Source organism: Vipera ursinii, assembly GCF_947247035.1.
Source record: "Vipera ursinii genome assembly, chromosome: 4".
NCBI lineage: Eukaryota > Metazoa > Chordata > Lepidosauria > Squamata > Viperidae > Vipera > Vipera ursinii.
In genome coordinates this window covers 3,194,734-3,211,138 of record NC_139514.1, presented here as the reverse complement: position 1 = coordinate 3,211,138, position 16,405 = coordinate 3,194,734, and the positions used below count along the sequence as shown (strand labels likewise).

At 47.1% G+C, this 16,405-nt stretch overlaps 2 protein-coding genes and 1 long non-coding RNA gene across 3 annotated transcripts in view; 2 read left to right on the top strand and 1 right to left on the bottom strand.

The window, feature by feature from the left end:
• Positions 1-2,378: 2,378 nt before the first annotated feature.
• LOC310640377 (uncharacterized protein) lies at positions 2,379-9,182 on the top strand (the record flags this gene model as incomplete). Its single annotated transcript, XM_083362588.1, has 3 exons — positions 2,379-2,445; positions 5,356-5,651; positions 5,870-9,182. The coding sequence occupies 3 exons, from the start codon at positions 2,379-2,381 to the stop codon at positions 6,785-6,787; spliced, it is 1,281 nt and encodes a 426-aa protein (XP_083218714.1). The 3' UTR covers positions 6,788-9,182.
• The window catches only part of FCHSD2 (FCH and double SH3 domains 2), a 129,889-nt gene continuing 121,625 nt past the window's right edge, over positions 8,142-16,405 (bottom strand). Inside the window, exons 11-13 of the mRNA XM_083362587.1 lie at positions 14,952-15,081; positions 12,513-12,604; positions 8,142-10,459 (exon numbers count right to left, since the gene is read on the bottom strand). Of these exons, the coding sequence (XP_083218713.1) occupies positions 10,379-10,459; positions 12,513-12,604; positions 14,952-15,081 (303 nt within the window). The 3' untranslated portion in view covers positions 8,142-10,378. The remainder of the gene's footprint in view (positions 10,460-12,512; positions 12,605-14,951; positions 15,082-16,405) is intronic.
• LOC310640497 lies at positions 13,557-14,506 on the top strand. Its single transcript, XR_014492544.1, has 2 exons — positions 13,557-14,140; positions 14,324-14,506. It is a non-coding gene; the product is annotated as an uncharacterized lncRNA (long non-coding RNA).

Genomic DNA, 16,405 nt, shown 5'->3' with positions numbered 1-16,405 from the left:
TGGTTCTTTTATGACTCGTGGACTTCAACTCCCAGAATTCCTGAGCCAGCCCTGCTGAGGGGGGAAATGGAGAGGTTTCCAAGCTGAGCCATGCTGGCTGAGGAATTCTGGGAGTTGAAATCCACGAGTCATGAGGGGACCATAGTTTCCCCATACTAGCTCAGGGATTCTGGGAGTTGAAGTCCACCAAGGTTGCCTACCCCTGCTCTAGGTTATGTGAGGAGGAGGAGGAGGAGGAGGAGAATTGGTGGTAGAGAAGGAGAACTATGGGGTCCTTGGTGCTCTGAGCTTAGCAGACATTTCATTACCCAACTAGGGAACATCATCAATGCAAGGAGGAGGAGGAATAAGACTGGTGGTAGAAGAGGAGCAGGAGGACGACGACTATGGAATCCTTCGTGCTCTCTGAGCTTGGTGGTGTTCTTGCAACTAGGGAACACCATCAGTGCCAGGAGGAGGAGGAGGAGGAGGAGGAGGAGGAGGAGGAGGAGGTTGAGGATTGGTGGTATCTAAATATGTGTGTATATACATACACATACATACATACATATGTGGGGTTCTTGATGCTCTCTGAGCTTGGGAATGAGGTTTATGGAGTGGATAAGGAGGAGGAGGAAACTAGTAGTAGAGAAGGAGAAGGAGGAGAACTGTGGGGTCCTTGGTGTTTTCTCTGCTGGGTTTTTTTTCTAGCAGACATTACCCAAACTAGGTAACATGATCAGCGCTAGTCCTGCTAGCTACTAACACTGAGGACATTCCCTAGTTGGGTCATGAAACATCTGCCAGAAAACCACCCAAGCTTAGAGAGCACCCAGGACCCCAGAGTCCTCCTCCTCCTCCTCCTCCTCCCACACCCCACTTCTTCCTTGCACTGATGACGTTAACTAGTCGGGTCACGAAATGTCTGCAAGAAAACCACCAAGCTTGCTTCAACCCGCTTGCTTCAACCCTGAGCTTCACGATATTCTCCTTCGTTGGCGTACGATAAGGTCACTGCTCTGCTCACACACTGAAATAACCTTCTATGGCTGATGCTTCAGCAAAACATCTTGATGCTGACACGAGGAGAGAGAAAAAAAAAAGTGTGATTTGCAGTTGTGAGCACAGGAGGGCACAGTGGCTTCGCGCGCGAGAGAGAAAGCAGCCCAGACCTCTTCCTGTCTTGGGCAACCTTAGAAGCTACACGGGGCGTCCCCGGTGAAGAAGTGGGGCAGGATGGAGGCAAACACCCCCCCCACACACACAAAAGCATCCTTAAGCTCTTGCAAGCTCAACTCATTTCCACTGGTATCTATCTTGTGGGTCCTTGAACTGACCCATTTCTTCAGCTTGTGCTTCTTGCTGCGCAAGCAACCCCCAAGGTCACTTTATGTCTAAATTAGCTTTTTTGAAAAGAAAAGAGAAGAAAAAAGAAAAGAAAAAAAATCTAAATCAAAGTTGTGAGTAGATAAATGTCTATGGAGATTTTTGACTATTCTGGTCATAAGCAAAGAAACATAAGCAAGAAAGTCCAGTTGCCTTTTGGGGGGGTGGGGGGGAAGCACCTTTGTGCTCAGATCAAGGAAAGAGAAAAAAAAGTGCAAATCAGCAGCTTTCGACTGCCACGCTTACAAATAAATTTATTGTCTGTCCTCCCTCTTTAAGTTAACATCCAAAACTCTTTCTTCGTGTTTTATCCTAATTACCGAATCTATAAAACGCCATACTATTTCCCCGACCTCCTCCATTTTGAGTAAAAAGTCCAGAAAGGCTATCCAGTCACGAATAAATATGCTACCGTAGTTGTATTATTTCCTAATTAAACAAGGCAATTAAGCTGACTTTGTAATAATGCCGCTTGGGTGTGTGTGTGTGAAAGCCCTAATAAGCAGGCATATACATAGAATGAAGGCTACTGCTAAGCTTGTAAGCCGCCCTGAGTCTTCGGAGAAGGGCGGGATATAAATGGAATTAAATTAAATTAATTAAATTAATTAAGTCCATTTTGCCATGTCTGAAAATTAGAAACACAGGGACATCGAAAACAGAAGACAGGAAAAAAAGATCCAGGACTCCATCAAATCTGGCCATTCAGTTCTGTTGTTTGTTCCATTTCTTTTTTCAATTATTTATATTTATTTATGATATATATATATTTATTTATTATATATTAGTTATCTATATATTGCAGATGACACTAAGCTGGCAGGAACAACCAACACCCCAGAAGACAAAGCTCAGAATCCAAAAAGATTTTGGCAGGGTTGAACGATGGGCCCCCTAATCCAACTACGTGAAATTTAATGTGGAGAAAAGCAAGGTTTTTACACCTGAGCAGGAAAACCCAAAGGTACAAGTATGGAGTAGGTGGAACCTGTCTCAAAAACAATAACTGGGAGATGGACATTGACAATAACTGGGAGATGGACATTGGAGTCCTAGTGGATGATCCCTTCAACAAGAGTGGTAGCAGCCAAAAAAGCTAATGGTTGACTCAGCCTTCCATCCTTCCCAGGTAGGTAAAATGAGGACCCAGATTGTTGGGGGCAATTAAGCTGACTTTGTAATAATGCCGCTTGGGGGGGGCGAAAGCCCTAACAAGCAGGCATATACATAGAATGAAGGCTACTGCTAAGCTTGTAAGCCGCCCTGAGTCTTCGGAGAAGGGCGGGATATAAATGGAATTAAAATAAAAAAATAATAAAAATAATGAAATCCTGGGTAGTACAAACAGAGGCACAGAATCAAATTCACCACTTTATAAAGACTTAATAAGGCCACACCTGGAATGCTGGATCCAGTTTTGGTCACCACATTACAAAAAAGATGCTGAGACTCTGGGAAAAGTGCAGAGAAGAGCAACTAAGAGGATTAAGGGCCCGGAGACACAAACCTATGAAGAACGGTTGCAGGATTTGGGTATAGGCCGGTCTAGAGAAAAGGACTAGGGGTAACATGATAGCAGCGTTCCCAATATTTGAGGGGCTGCCAGAAGGAAGAGGGGGGTCACGTTATTGCGCAAAGCACCAGCGGGCAGGGAAGAAACAATTGGATGGAAGCTGATCAAGGAGAGAAGCAACCTGGAGTTAAGGAGAAACTTCCTAACAGTGAGGACAATTTAACCAGTGGAACAGCTTGCCACCAGAAATGGTGGGTGCGCCAACACTGGAGGTCTTTAAAAAGAGACTGAACAGCCAATTACTTGGAATGGTGTAGATAGGGCTTCCTGTTTGAGCAAGGGGTTGGACTAGTAGACCTCGCAAGGTCCCTTCCCGCTGTATTTTGATTCTGTTAGTAAACTAGGGTTGTTGTGTTTTTTGTTTTTAAAAAGGAAAGAACTCGTTCAACTTTTGCATCAGGTTGCTGTTCCACTTCTTCTTCTGTTTGCAGCTAAAACATTAGGCACCTTTTGTCATTTCCTTCTTCCTTGGAAACACCCTTGCTGATAATTTTGGAGGAAGCCTTCAAATTGTTCAGAAGCTGGAGGCTCGGCCCTTTTCTTCTGAACAAAAACAAACAAATTGGAAAGCGGAAAACTCATCGGATTTTATTTTTAGTGCAACATGCAACCGTTTGGAATGCGGGCTGCAAAACGGGGAGATTCCCAAGAGTGGAAAACGCATCTATTTATTTCTCCGTTCTTTTAAAAAGGCCCATATTTACCTCAGAGAGGGAAGCGATGACGTGTAAATCGCATTAGCCCTTGATTTCACGGGAAATCGGTCAGTCAGGTTGGAAAAACAACAATAAAAACATCCATGAATGGCTTCCATTTCTGCCACCAAATTAAAACAACTGTAAAGTGAGCAGGAACTGAATTGAGAGTTCAGACAGATTTGATCTTTCCAGTTAACCCGAATAAAGAGAGTAACCAGGTTAAATGTGAGTCCAGGGCTTCTGAGAAATGTTTTGTCTTAATTACGTGACCATAGGGAAGCTGCAACGGTCGTTAAGTATGAGAACCGGTCACGACTCACGTTTTTCAGTGCTGTTTCGACTTTGAACGATCATTAAACAAATGGTTGTAACTCAGGGAGACCTGTGTATGGCTTTGGGACTTCTGCGTGGTCTCCCATCCATGTTAAAATAAAAAGAGAAATGAAATGGGGCCAACATGCTTGGGTGTCCGGCTATGGGGAGGAATTTTTACAACAGCTTGTTGAGTTTGACCCAAGAATGGACTTTGGTCACTGACCATGGTTATTTTTGTTTTAAAATTAAAACATCTAGATATCATTGTTCCGTATCCCCGTGTGTTGGTTTTTAATGTGTGGTTTTGTTTTTTTACTAGATGTTTGTTGTAACTGTTGTGCGCTTCCTAAAAAGTCACTTAGGCAAGATAGATAGCTGTGCAAATGTAATAAATCAGAGGTCTCCAATCTTGGCCACCTTAAGACTTGTGGACTTAACTCCCAGAATTCCTCAGCCAGCCAAACATGTTCACTTCTAGACTTCAAGTCCCAGAATTCCTCAGCCAGCCAAAGTTGGCCACTTTTAAGATTTGTGGACTTCCAACTCCAAGAATTCCTCAGCCAGACAAACTTGGCCACTTTTAAGATTTGTGGACTTCCAACTCCCAGAATTCCTCAGCCAGACAAACTTGGCCACTTTTAAGATTTGTGGACTTCAACTCCCAGAATTCCTCAGCCAGACAAACTTGGCCACTTTTAAGATTTGTGGACTTCAACTCCCAGCATGGTTTAAGTCCACTAGTCTTAAAGGGGTCAAGTTTGGAGACCCCTGGAATAAACAAAGGGATAAATAAATAAACAAACACACATTTAATTCAATGCAGATGTCCTTTTGGTGAAAGAAAGCTTGCAAAGATGATCACGCTGACGACGTGTTATGCAATACCTGATGATTTAAAGCCACTTTTTTTTTATTATTCAACATTTTATACATAATAAATACAAAGTTACACAGCCAATATAAAGAAAGCATCTGGGGAGCTGCTTCCAGTTTATTGACACTGTACACGGGTGATATGTTTTGATTTGCATGCCCTCTATGAAGTTTAAAAAGGAGGCGTATTATACAACCTTTTTTTAAAAAATAAAAATTAGCAGCTCTTACAGGAAACAGTTTTTTTTAAAAAAAAAAAAACCAACCAAGCAACCAACCAGAACTAAGGAACTTTCGTTTAAATAACGCTTTTCTGAATCGGGGAGAATCTGAGTTAACGGCAACGTCCGAAAAACCAACCAAATAATTAAAAAAAGGAGGGTGTGTGGGGGGAAATAATGCAAGAACGACTTGGCCAACTGCTGGGAAGCTGAGTATTATGGCCGGCAACACGCTTCTGTTTTTCCCACGAAACCTTTTCAAAATGTCTGCAGTAAAGTTTCGTTTCGCTTTCCCCACCCACCCCCTTAGAAAAACCGATTAAAAAAACTTTGAAGAAGTCTAATAAACACTTAAAGATCTCGACAGATCAACGGCACAAAAGATGCACGCCTCCCCACCCGCCTACCAGGCCCCCCCCGCCCCCACCCACCCCCAAAAAAACCCCTTTTACAGTACTCTGCCAGATACTGGCCCCTGCTGAAGAGAACCTGGTTGTGTCCCCGTCTCCTCCTTTGTGTAGGCCAAATGAACACCAATGGCGGCCCTTCCCCAAAGAAAAGAGAGAAGAGAAAAAGGAGAAAAAGGAGGGGAAGAAAGGAGAGAGGGTAAGAGAGAAGGGGAGGGGAGGGGAGGAGAGGGGAGAGAAGAAGAGAAAAGAAAAGGAGAGGGGGAAGGAAGAGAAGAGGAGAAAGGAGAAAGGAGGGGAAGAGAGGAGAGAGGGAAGAGAAGGGAAAGAAGGGAAGGAGAAAGAAGAGAAAGAGAAGGAAAGGAGAGAGGAGAAGAGAAGAGGAGAGAGGGGAAGAGAAGAAAGGAAGGGAAGGAGAAAGAGGAAAGGAAGGGAAGGAGAAAGAAGAGAAAGAGAAGGAAAGGAGAGAGGAGAGAAAAGGAGGAGAGAGGGGAAGGAAGGGAAGAAGAGAAAGAAAAGAGAAAGAAAAGGAGGGAAGAAAGGAGAGAGGGGAAGAGAAGAAAGGAAGGGAAGGAGAAAGAGGAAAGGAAGGGAAGGAGAAAGAAGAGAAAGAGAAGGAAAGGAGAGAGGAGAGAAAAGGAGGAGAGAGGGGAAGGAAGGGAAGAGAAGAAGAGAAAGAAAAGAGAAAGAAAAGGAGGGAAGAAAGGAGAGAGGGGAAGAGAAGGGAAAGGAAGGGAAGGAGAAAGAAGAGAAAGAGAAGGAGAGAAAAGGAGGAGAGAGGGGAAGGAAGGGAAGAAGAGAAAGAAAAGAGGAAGAAAAGGAGGGAAGAAAGGAGAGAGGGGAAGAGAAGAAAGGAAGGGAAGGAGAAAGAAGAGAAAGAAGGGAAAGAGGAAAGAGGAAAGGAAAGGAAGGGAAGGAGAAAGAAGGAAAGGGAAGAGAAGAGAAAATGAGAGCGGGAGAAGAAAGGAGAGAGGGGAAGGAAGAGGAGAAGAAAGAAGAGAGAGAAGAAGGGGAAGAAAGGAGAGGGGGACAGAAGAGAAGGGAAAGAAAAGGAAGGAGAAAAAAGAGAAAGAGAAAGGAAGGGAAGGAGAAAGAGAAGGAAAGAGAAGAAGAGAAAAGAAAAGAAGAAAGGAGAGAGGGGGAGAGGAGAGGAAGAGGAAGAGTTTTTCTGGATACAGACCCAGCCAAGATTATCCGTGCAAAGTTTCAGATCGAGCTCTTCCATCCGCGGATCAAAAGCCAAGGAATCGGGGAAAGGGAAGGGCCCCCCCTCCCCAAAAGAGCCTTGTCATACCTTCCTTAACAGGTAAAACGCGGCACACCTTGTGCCGTTGAGCTCATACATTCTGCCCCGGGAGCAGGGAAGACGCTTGGGAGGGACGGACGATGGGCTCTGGAGTCCGTGTCGACTCCCGGGGCCCACGACGGGGCGTCTTCGGGAGCGTCTCCCGAACCTGGAACTTCCATCGGTCTCCTCCCTCCCTCCCTCCCGCCGCCTAACCTGGTCCTCCTTCTCCTTTTCCGTTTCTCCCAGCCTTTTGGCGTCCCCCCGAATCGGGGGCATCTCTGCCTTTGACTTTGGGGGTAGAACAAGGGCTACGGACGGACGGACGGACGGTGTGTGTGTGTGTGTGTGTGTGTGTGTTTTCTCCCTCCGATGACCCGTGGGGTTTTCGTTTCCTTGGGCGCCTTCTCCGACACCGAAAGGGTAAAATCCTCTCTTTTTTTTGGTGGGATCTTACCAGCTTTCCCGATCTGGCTTGTACAAAAAAACCAACAACATGTCGTTTCTTTCTTCTCCACCTTCGTCTCCTTTCACTCGGGCTGAAGGAACAAACCAGCTTTATCCGAGGTCGGCCTGGTCTCTTCGGGGTGGGTGGGTGGCTAGGGGGGAAAGACCGGCAGGGGTTGGAAACGGGGTTGGGTGGGTGAAAGAAGAGGACCCTTCAAAGCCGGAGTCGACCCCAGGAAATCTCTGAAGAAGAGGCGGAGAGTCACCTTGGCGAGGTTGCAGACCGGGAGAAGCGCCGGGGCGGTTTTGAGCGCGGTAAAGTTGGGAGTTAACGACTGGCCGATGGCTTAACGACGTCCCTTTGCCTTCCTCGTCCATTTTCACTGGGGGGGTGGGTAGAGAGAAAATCCTGGAAAAATCCGTCGGGGGGCCAGAGAGAGATGAGGTGGAACCCATCCAAACCAGCAAGGTCTCCATCCATCCAAGGGATGTCCAAACTCTGAGTAGGCCAGACGGAGCGAGAGAAAGAGAGCCAGTTGACGACCACCTCCGGCTTTTCACTTCCTGGCATGGAGGGCGGACATCAGGGTCACAGCGATGACCCCTCCCTGACCCCCCAAGCTTAGAGGCCATCGGTCACGGCTTCTTGGGGCCCGGTGGAAGCCGCCGTGCCCGGCGACCTGTTGCGAAGAAGGTCGGGGGGATAGACTAGAACAGGGGTCTTCAAACTCGGCCCTTTTATGACTCGTGGACTTCAAGTCCCAGAATTCCTCAGACAGCATGCCTGGCTGAGGAATTCTGGGAGTTGAAGTCCACGAGTCATAAAAGGGCCGGGTTTGAAGACCCCTGGACTAGAATAAGGGGGTAGGCCAACTTGGCTCTTTGATGACTCGTGGACTTGCAACTCCCAGCATTCCTGAGCCAGCCGTGCTGGCTCAGGAATTCTGGGAGTTGCAAGTCCACGAGTCATCAAAGAGCCAAAGTTGCCTATCCCTGAACTGGAAGAAGTGACTGAAGCAGAGGGCTGGAGGGGAAGTTAGAAAAAGGAGAGGGATAAAATGGAAGGGAGGGAGGCGGAATAGAGAGAACGAGAAGGAAGTAAAGAAGGGAGGGAGGGAGGGAGAACAGGAGGGAAGGAAGGAAATAAGAGAAGGGAGAGGGAAGGGAAAGGGAGGGAGGGAAGGAAATAACAGGAGAGAGGGAGGGAAGGAAATAACCAAAAGGAGGAAGGGAAGAAAGGGGGAGAAGAGAGAAAGAGGGAGGGAGGGAAGGAAGGAAATAACAGGAGGGAGGGAGGGAGGGAAGGAAGTTCCAAGAGGAAATGAACGGCCGCTTCCAGCTCTGCCACGAAAATCCTGATTCAATTTCCTCCGGGGAAAACCCGTCGATGTGATTTCAGCCCTCGGTTCGCAGACACCCCCCCCCAACACACACACACAGCGTAAATATCAGCCCCAAAGGAACTTCAAAGCCCAGGTTGCACCCCCGGCCGCTCTGAAAGAGGGGCACCCCCCGCCCCGCAAGTCTCCCTCGAGACTTGCCGTGTTTGGGCAGAACCTGTTTTTCGCCAGCCCAATCTCAAAGCGTTGAGGAGCGGCGACAAGGGCGGGGAAAGCCGAAAGAGGGGACCGGCCTCTCCTTCAGCTGACCCCTCCCCCTCCCGCCCGGCCTTTCCCGTCCCGGACGGACGTCCCGACCACGCAGGGGGGGTGCTACTTGAAGAGGTTGGGGGGGTGGGGTGGGGTGGGGGAGAAAAAAAGCTTTTTAATACATTCCTATGAGAACAGTAAAATCCTGCACTAATGCACGCGGCGCACGTTTATATATACGCCCTGGTTTGGGGCAGGGCTACAGATTACACTCCCTAAGCAGAAGAGCAGCCCTCGGGGATCGGCTGCCGCAAACCGTGAACGCCAAACCATCTCCATTAAGTGCTGGGGAAACTATCCAGTCCAACCTGCGATGGCTTCCAGATGTCAGAGCTGCAACATCTGTATGGGGGAAAAAATGGCGGCCTCCAGATGTTGGAGCTGCGGTGCCTGTCGGGACACGGCAGTCTCCAGATGTTGGGAGCTGCAACCCATCCAAACTTGGCAGCTTCCAGATGTTGGAGCTGTGCCATCGGTCCGAACAGCAGTTTCCAGATGTTGGAACCGCAACATCTGTCTGAACGTGACTGTTCCCAGATGTTGGAGCCGCGACATCTGTCCAAACACGGCAGCCTTCAGACGTTGGAGCCCCAACACCTGTCTGAACATGAGTTTCCAGATGTTGCAGCTGTGACATGTCAGAACATGGCAGCCTTCAGATGTTGGAACTGCGGCATGTCAGAACATGAGTTTCCAGATGTTGGAGCCGTGACATCTGTCTGAACATGACAGTTCCCAGATGTCGGAGCTGCGACATCCATCCAATCGCGGCAGCCTTCAGATGTTGGAGCCGCAACATCTGTCTGAACATGAGTTTCCAGATGTTGCAGCTGCAACATCTGCCTGAACGTGGCAGCCTCCAGATGGTGCAGCTGTGACATCTGCCTGAATGTGGCAGCCTTCAGATGTTGGAGCCTCAACATCTGTCTGAACACGGCAGCCTCCAGATGTTGGGAGCCGCGACCTTTGTCCAAACATGAGTTTCCAGATGTTGAAGCTGCAAGCAACCCGTCCGAACATGCTGCCTTCCAGATGTTGGAGCTGCAACGCTGGCTTTCCAGGCCCAGCGAGCTCACAGGGACGATGGCAATCATTGTTCTACTACATCTGGAAGTCACCGACTAAGGGACGGCTGAAATCAGACCAGGATGGGATTAGGCCAGGTTCCCCCAAATGATTGTAGCCGCCGTACAGTGCCAACGGGTCGACGGGCCACGTGTAAGCGGGGTGGCGCAGCCCTGAAAAAATAAAATAAAAACTCGCTGCTGTCCAGCTGAAAAAGGCATGGCTGCTTGCGTTGTGCTACACAGGCGGATCGAGAAGGCGAAACCCGACGACAAGAAATAAAAAAGGCACAAAATGTCCGTCAACGGCGGGAGGAAGCGTCCACCCAGACAGCGGTGTTCCTGGAGGATCTTCCTGTCTTCCCCCCTCTCGCTTTTAAACAGTCGCCTCGTTCAAATGCAAACTGTCCCTCGCAAGGCCGGTGGGCGAGGGCCGCGCCCGGGTTTCGGCTGGGGTCCCAGCCTGACTCAGCAGTTCCGGTCACACTAAGGTGATTTCCACGTCTTCAATCTTCTCGGCAGGATGGCGGTGTTGAGTGGGGGGCGGAGGGGCAGCTCGGACCTGGAACCCCCCCCAAACAGAGCAGAGTGAGGGGGGAAAAAAACGAAACAAAAAACCAGGTCAGCCAGATGAGGTTTCACAGAACAACAGACTACACAAAATCCTCGACTTACAGCCATTTGTTTAGTGACCGTTCGAGTTACGGCGGCCCTGAAAAATAGGGACTTAGGACCCTTTTTCACCCTTATGACTGTTGCAAGCATCTCTGGGGTGAGGTGCTCAAAACTCAGACGCTTGGCACCCATCTCGTATTTACGACGGTTGCTGTGTCCTGGAGTCACGTGATCAAAATTCAGACCACTGACTCGTAATTTATGACGGTTGCCGTCTCCCGGAAGGGTGTGTGTGTGTCACACACTCTCCTGTTGCGAGCTTCTGACAAGCAAAGTCAATGGGGGAAGCCAGATTCGCTTAACAGCCGTCTTCCTAACTTAACAGCTACAGTGATTCGCTTAACGACTGTGGCAAGCAAGGTTGCACAACGGGGCAACATTTGCTTAACCACCGCTCTGATTAGCCACAGAAATTTGGGGCTCAACTAGTGAGTCGAGGGCAACTTGTACATTGGGAACTTTTTCTAACTTCATTCCGAAAAGTTTCCAGCTTCCACCATACAGATAAGTCCTCAACCTACGACCACAGCTAAGCCCAAAATTTATGCTGCTAAGTGGAAAATTTGTCAGGTGAGATTTTGCCCCGTTTTACGACTTTTCTTGCCACGATGGTTAAGTGAATCGCTGCAGCTGTTAAATTAGTAACCCGGTTTGTTAAGTGGATCTGGCTTCCCACCCCCCCCTTGACTTTGCTTGCGACAGAAGGTCGCAAAAGGGGATCACGTGAACCCCCCCGGGGACGCTGCGGCCATCATAAATGCGAGTCAGTTGTCAAACATCCGAATGTAAATCACGTGACCCTGGTGTGTGTGTGTGTGTGCTGCGACGGTTGTTAAGTGTGAAAATATGGTCATTAAGTCGCTTTTTTCGGTCCCGTTGTAACTGTGAGGACTAACCTGTGGAAGATGAAGGGAAATGATCTCTGAGTCCCACTTTTCAAAAGGCAACGTGCATATGGGATAGAAATATCAGATGAACTAAAGCTGTATCATATAAAGAAAATTTGTATAAAATGTTTTATAGATGCACATGACACCAGTGAGACTAGCAAAAATGTTTAAAAATACTTCAAATGTTTGTTGGAAATGCAGCCAAAGATCATCTCTGGTGGACATGCTCTAAAGCTAAAAGATTCTGGCTTAAGATACATTTATGGTTGGAGCAGATGGTTAAAAAACAAATAGAATTTAAACCTGAATTGTTTTTGTTAGATAGGTCCCAATTATGATAAAGAGACTGGGTATTTAATACTATATGTATTAACAGCAGGGAGAATTATGTATGCCCAATACTGGAAAAATGAGAGTGTACCAAAGGAAGACATGCTTATCAAGAAAATACTAGATTGCGCAGAAATGGATAGATTAGAGATGAAAGAAAAAAGAGCATTTAGTTTATTATAGAACTTGGAATAAATTTTATGAATGGCTATAGAGACAAACGAATTAGGGACAAAGGAAGGTGATACTTATTTTTTTTACCTTATTTTACTAAGAAAAATATTATAGATTGAAAATTTAACATTACTATAATTTGCTATGTCTGTTGTTGTTATCAAACATTATTCTCACAACTTTTATTGATGCATATAAATATAAATTTGCTATTTACTAAATACTGAATGTAATCGGGGAAACCCCAACCCCTCCATTAACTTTCCCTCTATATCCCAACCCCGTACCCCATCCCTGCATTTTCCTCCCCACCCTTATAAAAAACCAATCAAAATTCACACAAAAGGCAATCGTGCAATGGGTAGGCAAGATGGATCCCCAGCTGGCCGCCCTATAATTTAGCCGGGCCCGGGGCAGGTGAAATTAAACCGTCTTCTAACTCGGTTTGTGCCTGGAGCAAGCGCACCAAAGCTGCAACCACGGTTTAGGAAGGAGCCCACCCCCTCCTTTTATTTCTACGGCTGTGTGGAGGGTCTTAAAACTCACAGGTCTGAGTTTGCCGTAGGAAGTGCTTTCGGGAAGAAGTCGGGACGGCTGGGAAAATCCAGGAGAACTTGACATGAAGTTGTTTTCTGAAACTGCAACCAAAAAAATAAAAATAAAAAATGACAAGAGCAACAACAACAACAAAAAAAACAACACAATGAGAATGCTTCAAAAGGACAAAATTTTGTACTTTCGGCGACATGTGGACTACAAGGCATGCCGGCCTGTGGAATTCTGGGAGTTGAAGTCCAGCGATTTTCAAAATGGAGAATCTAAGGATGCACCACATAGAACAGGAGTTGGGGAACCAGGGCCCTTTTATGACTTGTGGACTTCAACTCCCAGAATTCCTAGGGGGGGGAGCATAGTTCCCCACCTCCGTCCTAGATAAACCCAGCATTTCTCAATTTTGAGGTATGGACTTCAACTCCCAGAATTCCTGAGTCAGTATGGGGCCATAGTTCCCCACCTCTGTCCTAGATAAAGCCAGCATTTCTCAACCCTGAGGTATGGACTTCAACTCCCAGAATTCCTGAGTCAGCATGGGGCCATAGTTCCCCACCTAGATAAAGCCAGCATTTCTCAACCCTGAGGTATGGACTTCAACTCCCAGAATTCCTGAGTCAGCATGGGGCCATAGTTCCCCACCTAGATAAAGCCGGCATTTCTCAACCCTGAGGTATGGACTTCAACTCCCAGAATTCCTGAGTCAGCATGGGGCCATAGTTCCCCACCTCCGTCCTAGATAAAGCCGGCATTTCTCAACCTTGAGGTATGGACTTCAACTCCCAGAATTCCTGAGTCAGCATAGGGCCATAGTTCCCCACCTAGATAAAGTCAGCATTTCTCAACCCTGAGGTATGGACTTCAACTCCCAGAATTCCTGAGTCAGCATGGGGCCATAGTTCCCCACCTCCGTCCTAGATAAAGCCGGCATTTCTCAACCCTGAGGTATGGACTTCAACTCCCAGAATTCCTGAGTCAGCATGGGGCCATAGTTCCCCACCTCTGTCCTAGATAAAGCCGGCATTTCTCAACCCTGAGGTATGGACTTCAACTCCCAGAATTCCTCAGCCAGCATGTATCCTACTTGGAAAGAGCCATCTCTGATCTGTTAGCTCAGGAGTTAGCTCATACTTGGCCCTTTTGTGACTGGTGGACTTGAACTCCCAGAATTCCTGAGTGCTCGGGGATTCTGGGAGTTAAAAGGCCACAAGCCTTATAAAGGGGGGCCTGGTTCACCACCTCTGACTTGGAAAGCTTTTCACTGGATGTTTAAGATTCCTGTCCTTATAGAAATGGAGGACTTCCTGTTTAGACACAGAAATTCATGTTCTCCTCCGTTAGGTTTTCGTAGCTCTCCAACCCATCCTGTCTAAGGCAGGAATTTCATATTTGCTTTTCCTTCGAGAACTCGGTGTGGGGGGGGCATGTCTAATGCTCTCTTCTCCTGTTTGCACAACACAACAATCCTCTAAGGTGGCCTGAGGTGAGAGACAGAAAGAGAAAGAGAGAGCGGGAAAGGGAAAGGAAGAGAGAGAGAAAGAAAGAGAGAGAGAAAGAGGAAAAAGTGAGTGGGAGAAAAAGAAAAAGAGAAGAGAGAAAGAGGAAGAAAGAAAAGAGACAGAGTGAGAGAAAGAAAGAAAAAGAGAAGGAAAGAACGAAAAAGAGAAAGAAAGAAAGAGAAGGAAAGAAAGAGAAAGAAAGGGAAAAAGAAAGAGAAAGAAAGAAAAAAAGAGACAGAGAAAGAGAAAAAGTGAGTGAGAGAAAGAAAGAGAAGAGAGAAAGAGAAAGAAAGGGAAAAAAGAAAGAGGAAGAAAGAAAAGAGACAGAGTGAGAGAAAGAAAAAGGAAAGAAAGAAAAAGAGAGAAAGAAAGAGAAGGAAAGAGAGAAAGAGAAAGAGAAAAAAAGAAAGAGAAAGATAGAAAAAAAGAGACAGAGAAAGAGAAAAAGTGAGTGAGAGAAAGAAAGAGAAGGAAAGAGAGAAAGAGAAAGGGGAAAAAAGAAAAAGAAAGAAAAAAGAGACAGAGAAAGAGAAAAAGTGAGTGAGAGAAAGAAAGAGAAGGAAAGACAGAAAGAGACAAGAGAGAAAGAAAAAGAGAAAGACAGCAAGAAAGAGAGAGAGAAAGAAAGAGGAGAGAGAGAGAGAAAGAAAAGAGAGAGAGAATGGCTTCAGCTTCAGCCTCTCTGGGCCGCCTCCATGATTGAAGGGGGACTTGAACCTAGGTTGTCCCCCCACCTCCCCATTGCCAGGCCAGCACCTACACCGCTGGACCACAATGTTGAGTGAAACTGACTGGACCACGCAACAGATCTCGGCCGGAAGTTGATGGCTGCCTTGCGGACCAGTTGCTCTCCAGTGTCTGAAAGGGCCACCGGTGGCTTAATCGTGGCCTTCTCGCCCGCAGGGTACCCCAGCGGAGCCCAAGCCCCTCTTACCGTTTGCCGATGGCGACCGCGGGAAGCCCTGGGCTCCTCTCTTGTCGGGGCTGGGGAAAGGGCTGGCGGGGGGCTGGTCGTAGAGGGGCAAGGGCGCCAGGGAATTCTGGGACTTGGCAGACGGAAAGGCCTGTGGGGAAGCAGACAAGATGGCCGTAAAGAAGGATGTCACTGGTCCACTGGAAAAAAAATGTCCACCTCTCTGTGGTCACTGGGATTTTAGGGGACACCACATCCATCCATCAGTGCAAGTAAGGAAACAAATATTCGAATTCGACTCTCGATCCAAGGCACACAGAGGCAGTCCTCAACTTACAACAGTTCCTTTACTGACTGTTCAAAAGTTACGACGGCGCCGGAACAAAGTCACTTAGGACCCGTTTGTCACACCGACGACCGTGGCAGCATCCCAGAGGTCACCTGACGCTGGGCAACCGCTTCGTATTTATGACGTGGTCCCGGCAGGGTCACGCGATCCCCCTTTGGTGAACTTCCGACGATCAAAGTCAGTTGGGGGAGGGGGGAAGCGGGATTCACTTAGTGACTGTGTTACTAACGGAACACCTGCAGGGATTCGCTTAACCGCGGTGGCCAAAATTCACTTCACAAAGGTCTCGCTTAGCGACGGAATATTTTGGGCTCCCTTGCGGTCGTAAGTCAAGGACTACTGGTAGGACTTCACAAAGAAGAGTAGGGGAAGCCTGGGACCAACTTCTAGAGAAGGAAGTGGGCCTATTGTTACGAACTGAGTTTAAATACGCTTGGGAAAATACGCGTGTCCATCACCCGAGAAAAGGTTAAAACTAAAACTAAAATAAAAATAAAGGAGAAATAAAAATAATCCTTCAAAGAACAGTAAGTAAGTAAATTAAAAAAAAGAAAAAGCGAGGAAAAAAAACTCAAAAAGGGCAGACTGGATGGGACCGTGACTGGCTATTTTTCTGCCTCAAGTTTTTTTATGTTTCTTTTCCTTATATAGATATTTTATTAAGTTTTTATAGTCACAAATGTTTAGTGCTTAATAAACGTGTGGTCTGGGTCCACGTATTTGACATTAATAGTAATGCAGCTTCCATTTCTGCTCTCTACTCCGTTCTTCTAGCCAATTGTAAAAATTATCCTGTGTTTGAAAATATTCTGTATTCTGTAGGACAAGAAGCAACGGATGGAAACTCGTCAAGGAGAGAAGCAACCTGGAACTAAGGAGAAACTTCCTGATAGTGAGGACAATTAACCAGTGGAACAACCTGCCTCCAGAAGTTGTGAATGCCGCAACACTGGAAGTTTTTAAGAAGAGACTGGACAGCCATTTGTCTGAAATGGTATAGGGTTACCTGCCCGAGCAGGGGGTTGGACTAGATGACCTCCAAGGTCCCTTCCAACTCTGTTCTTCTGTTATTCAAACAAAGGGAAAGATTGGAGAGACATGCTAGCAGTCTTCCAGTATCTCAGGG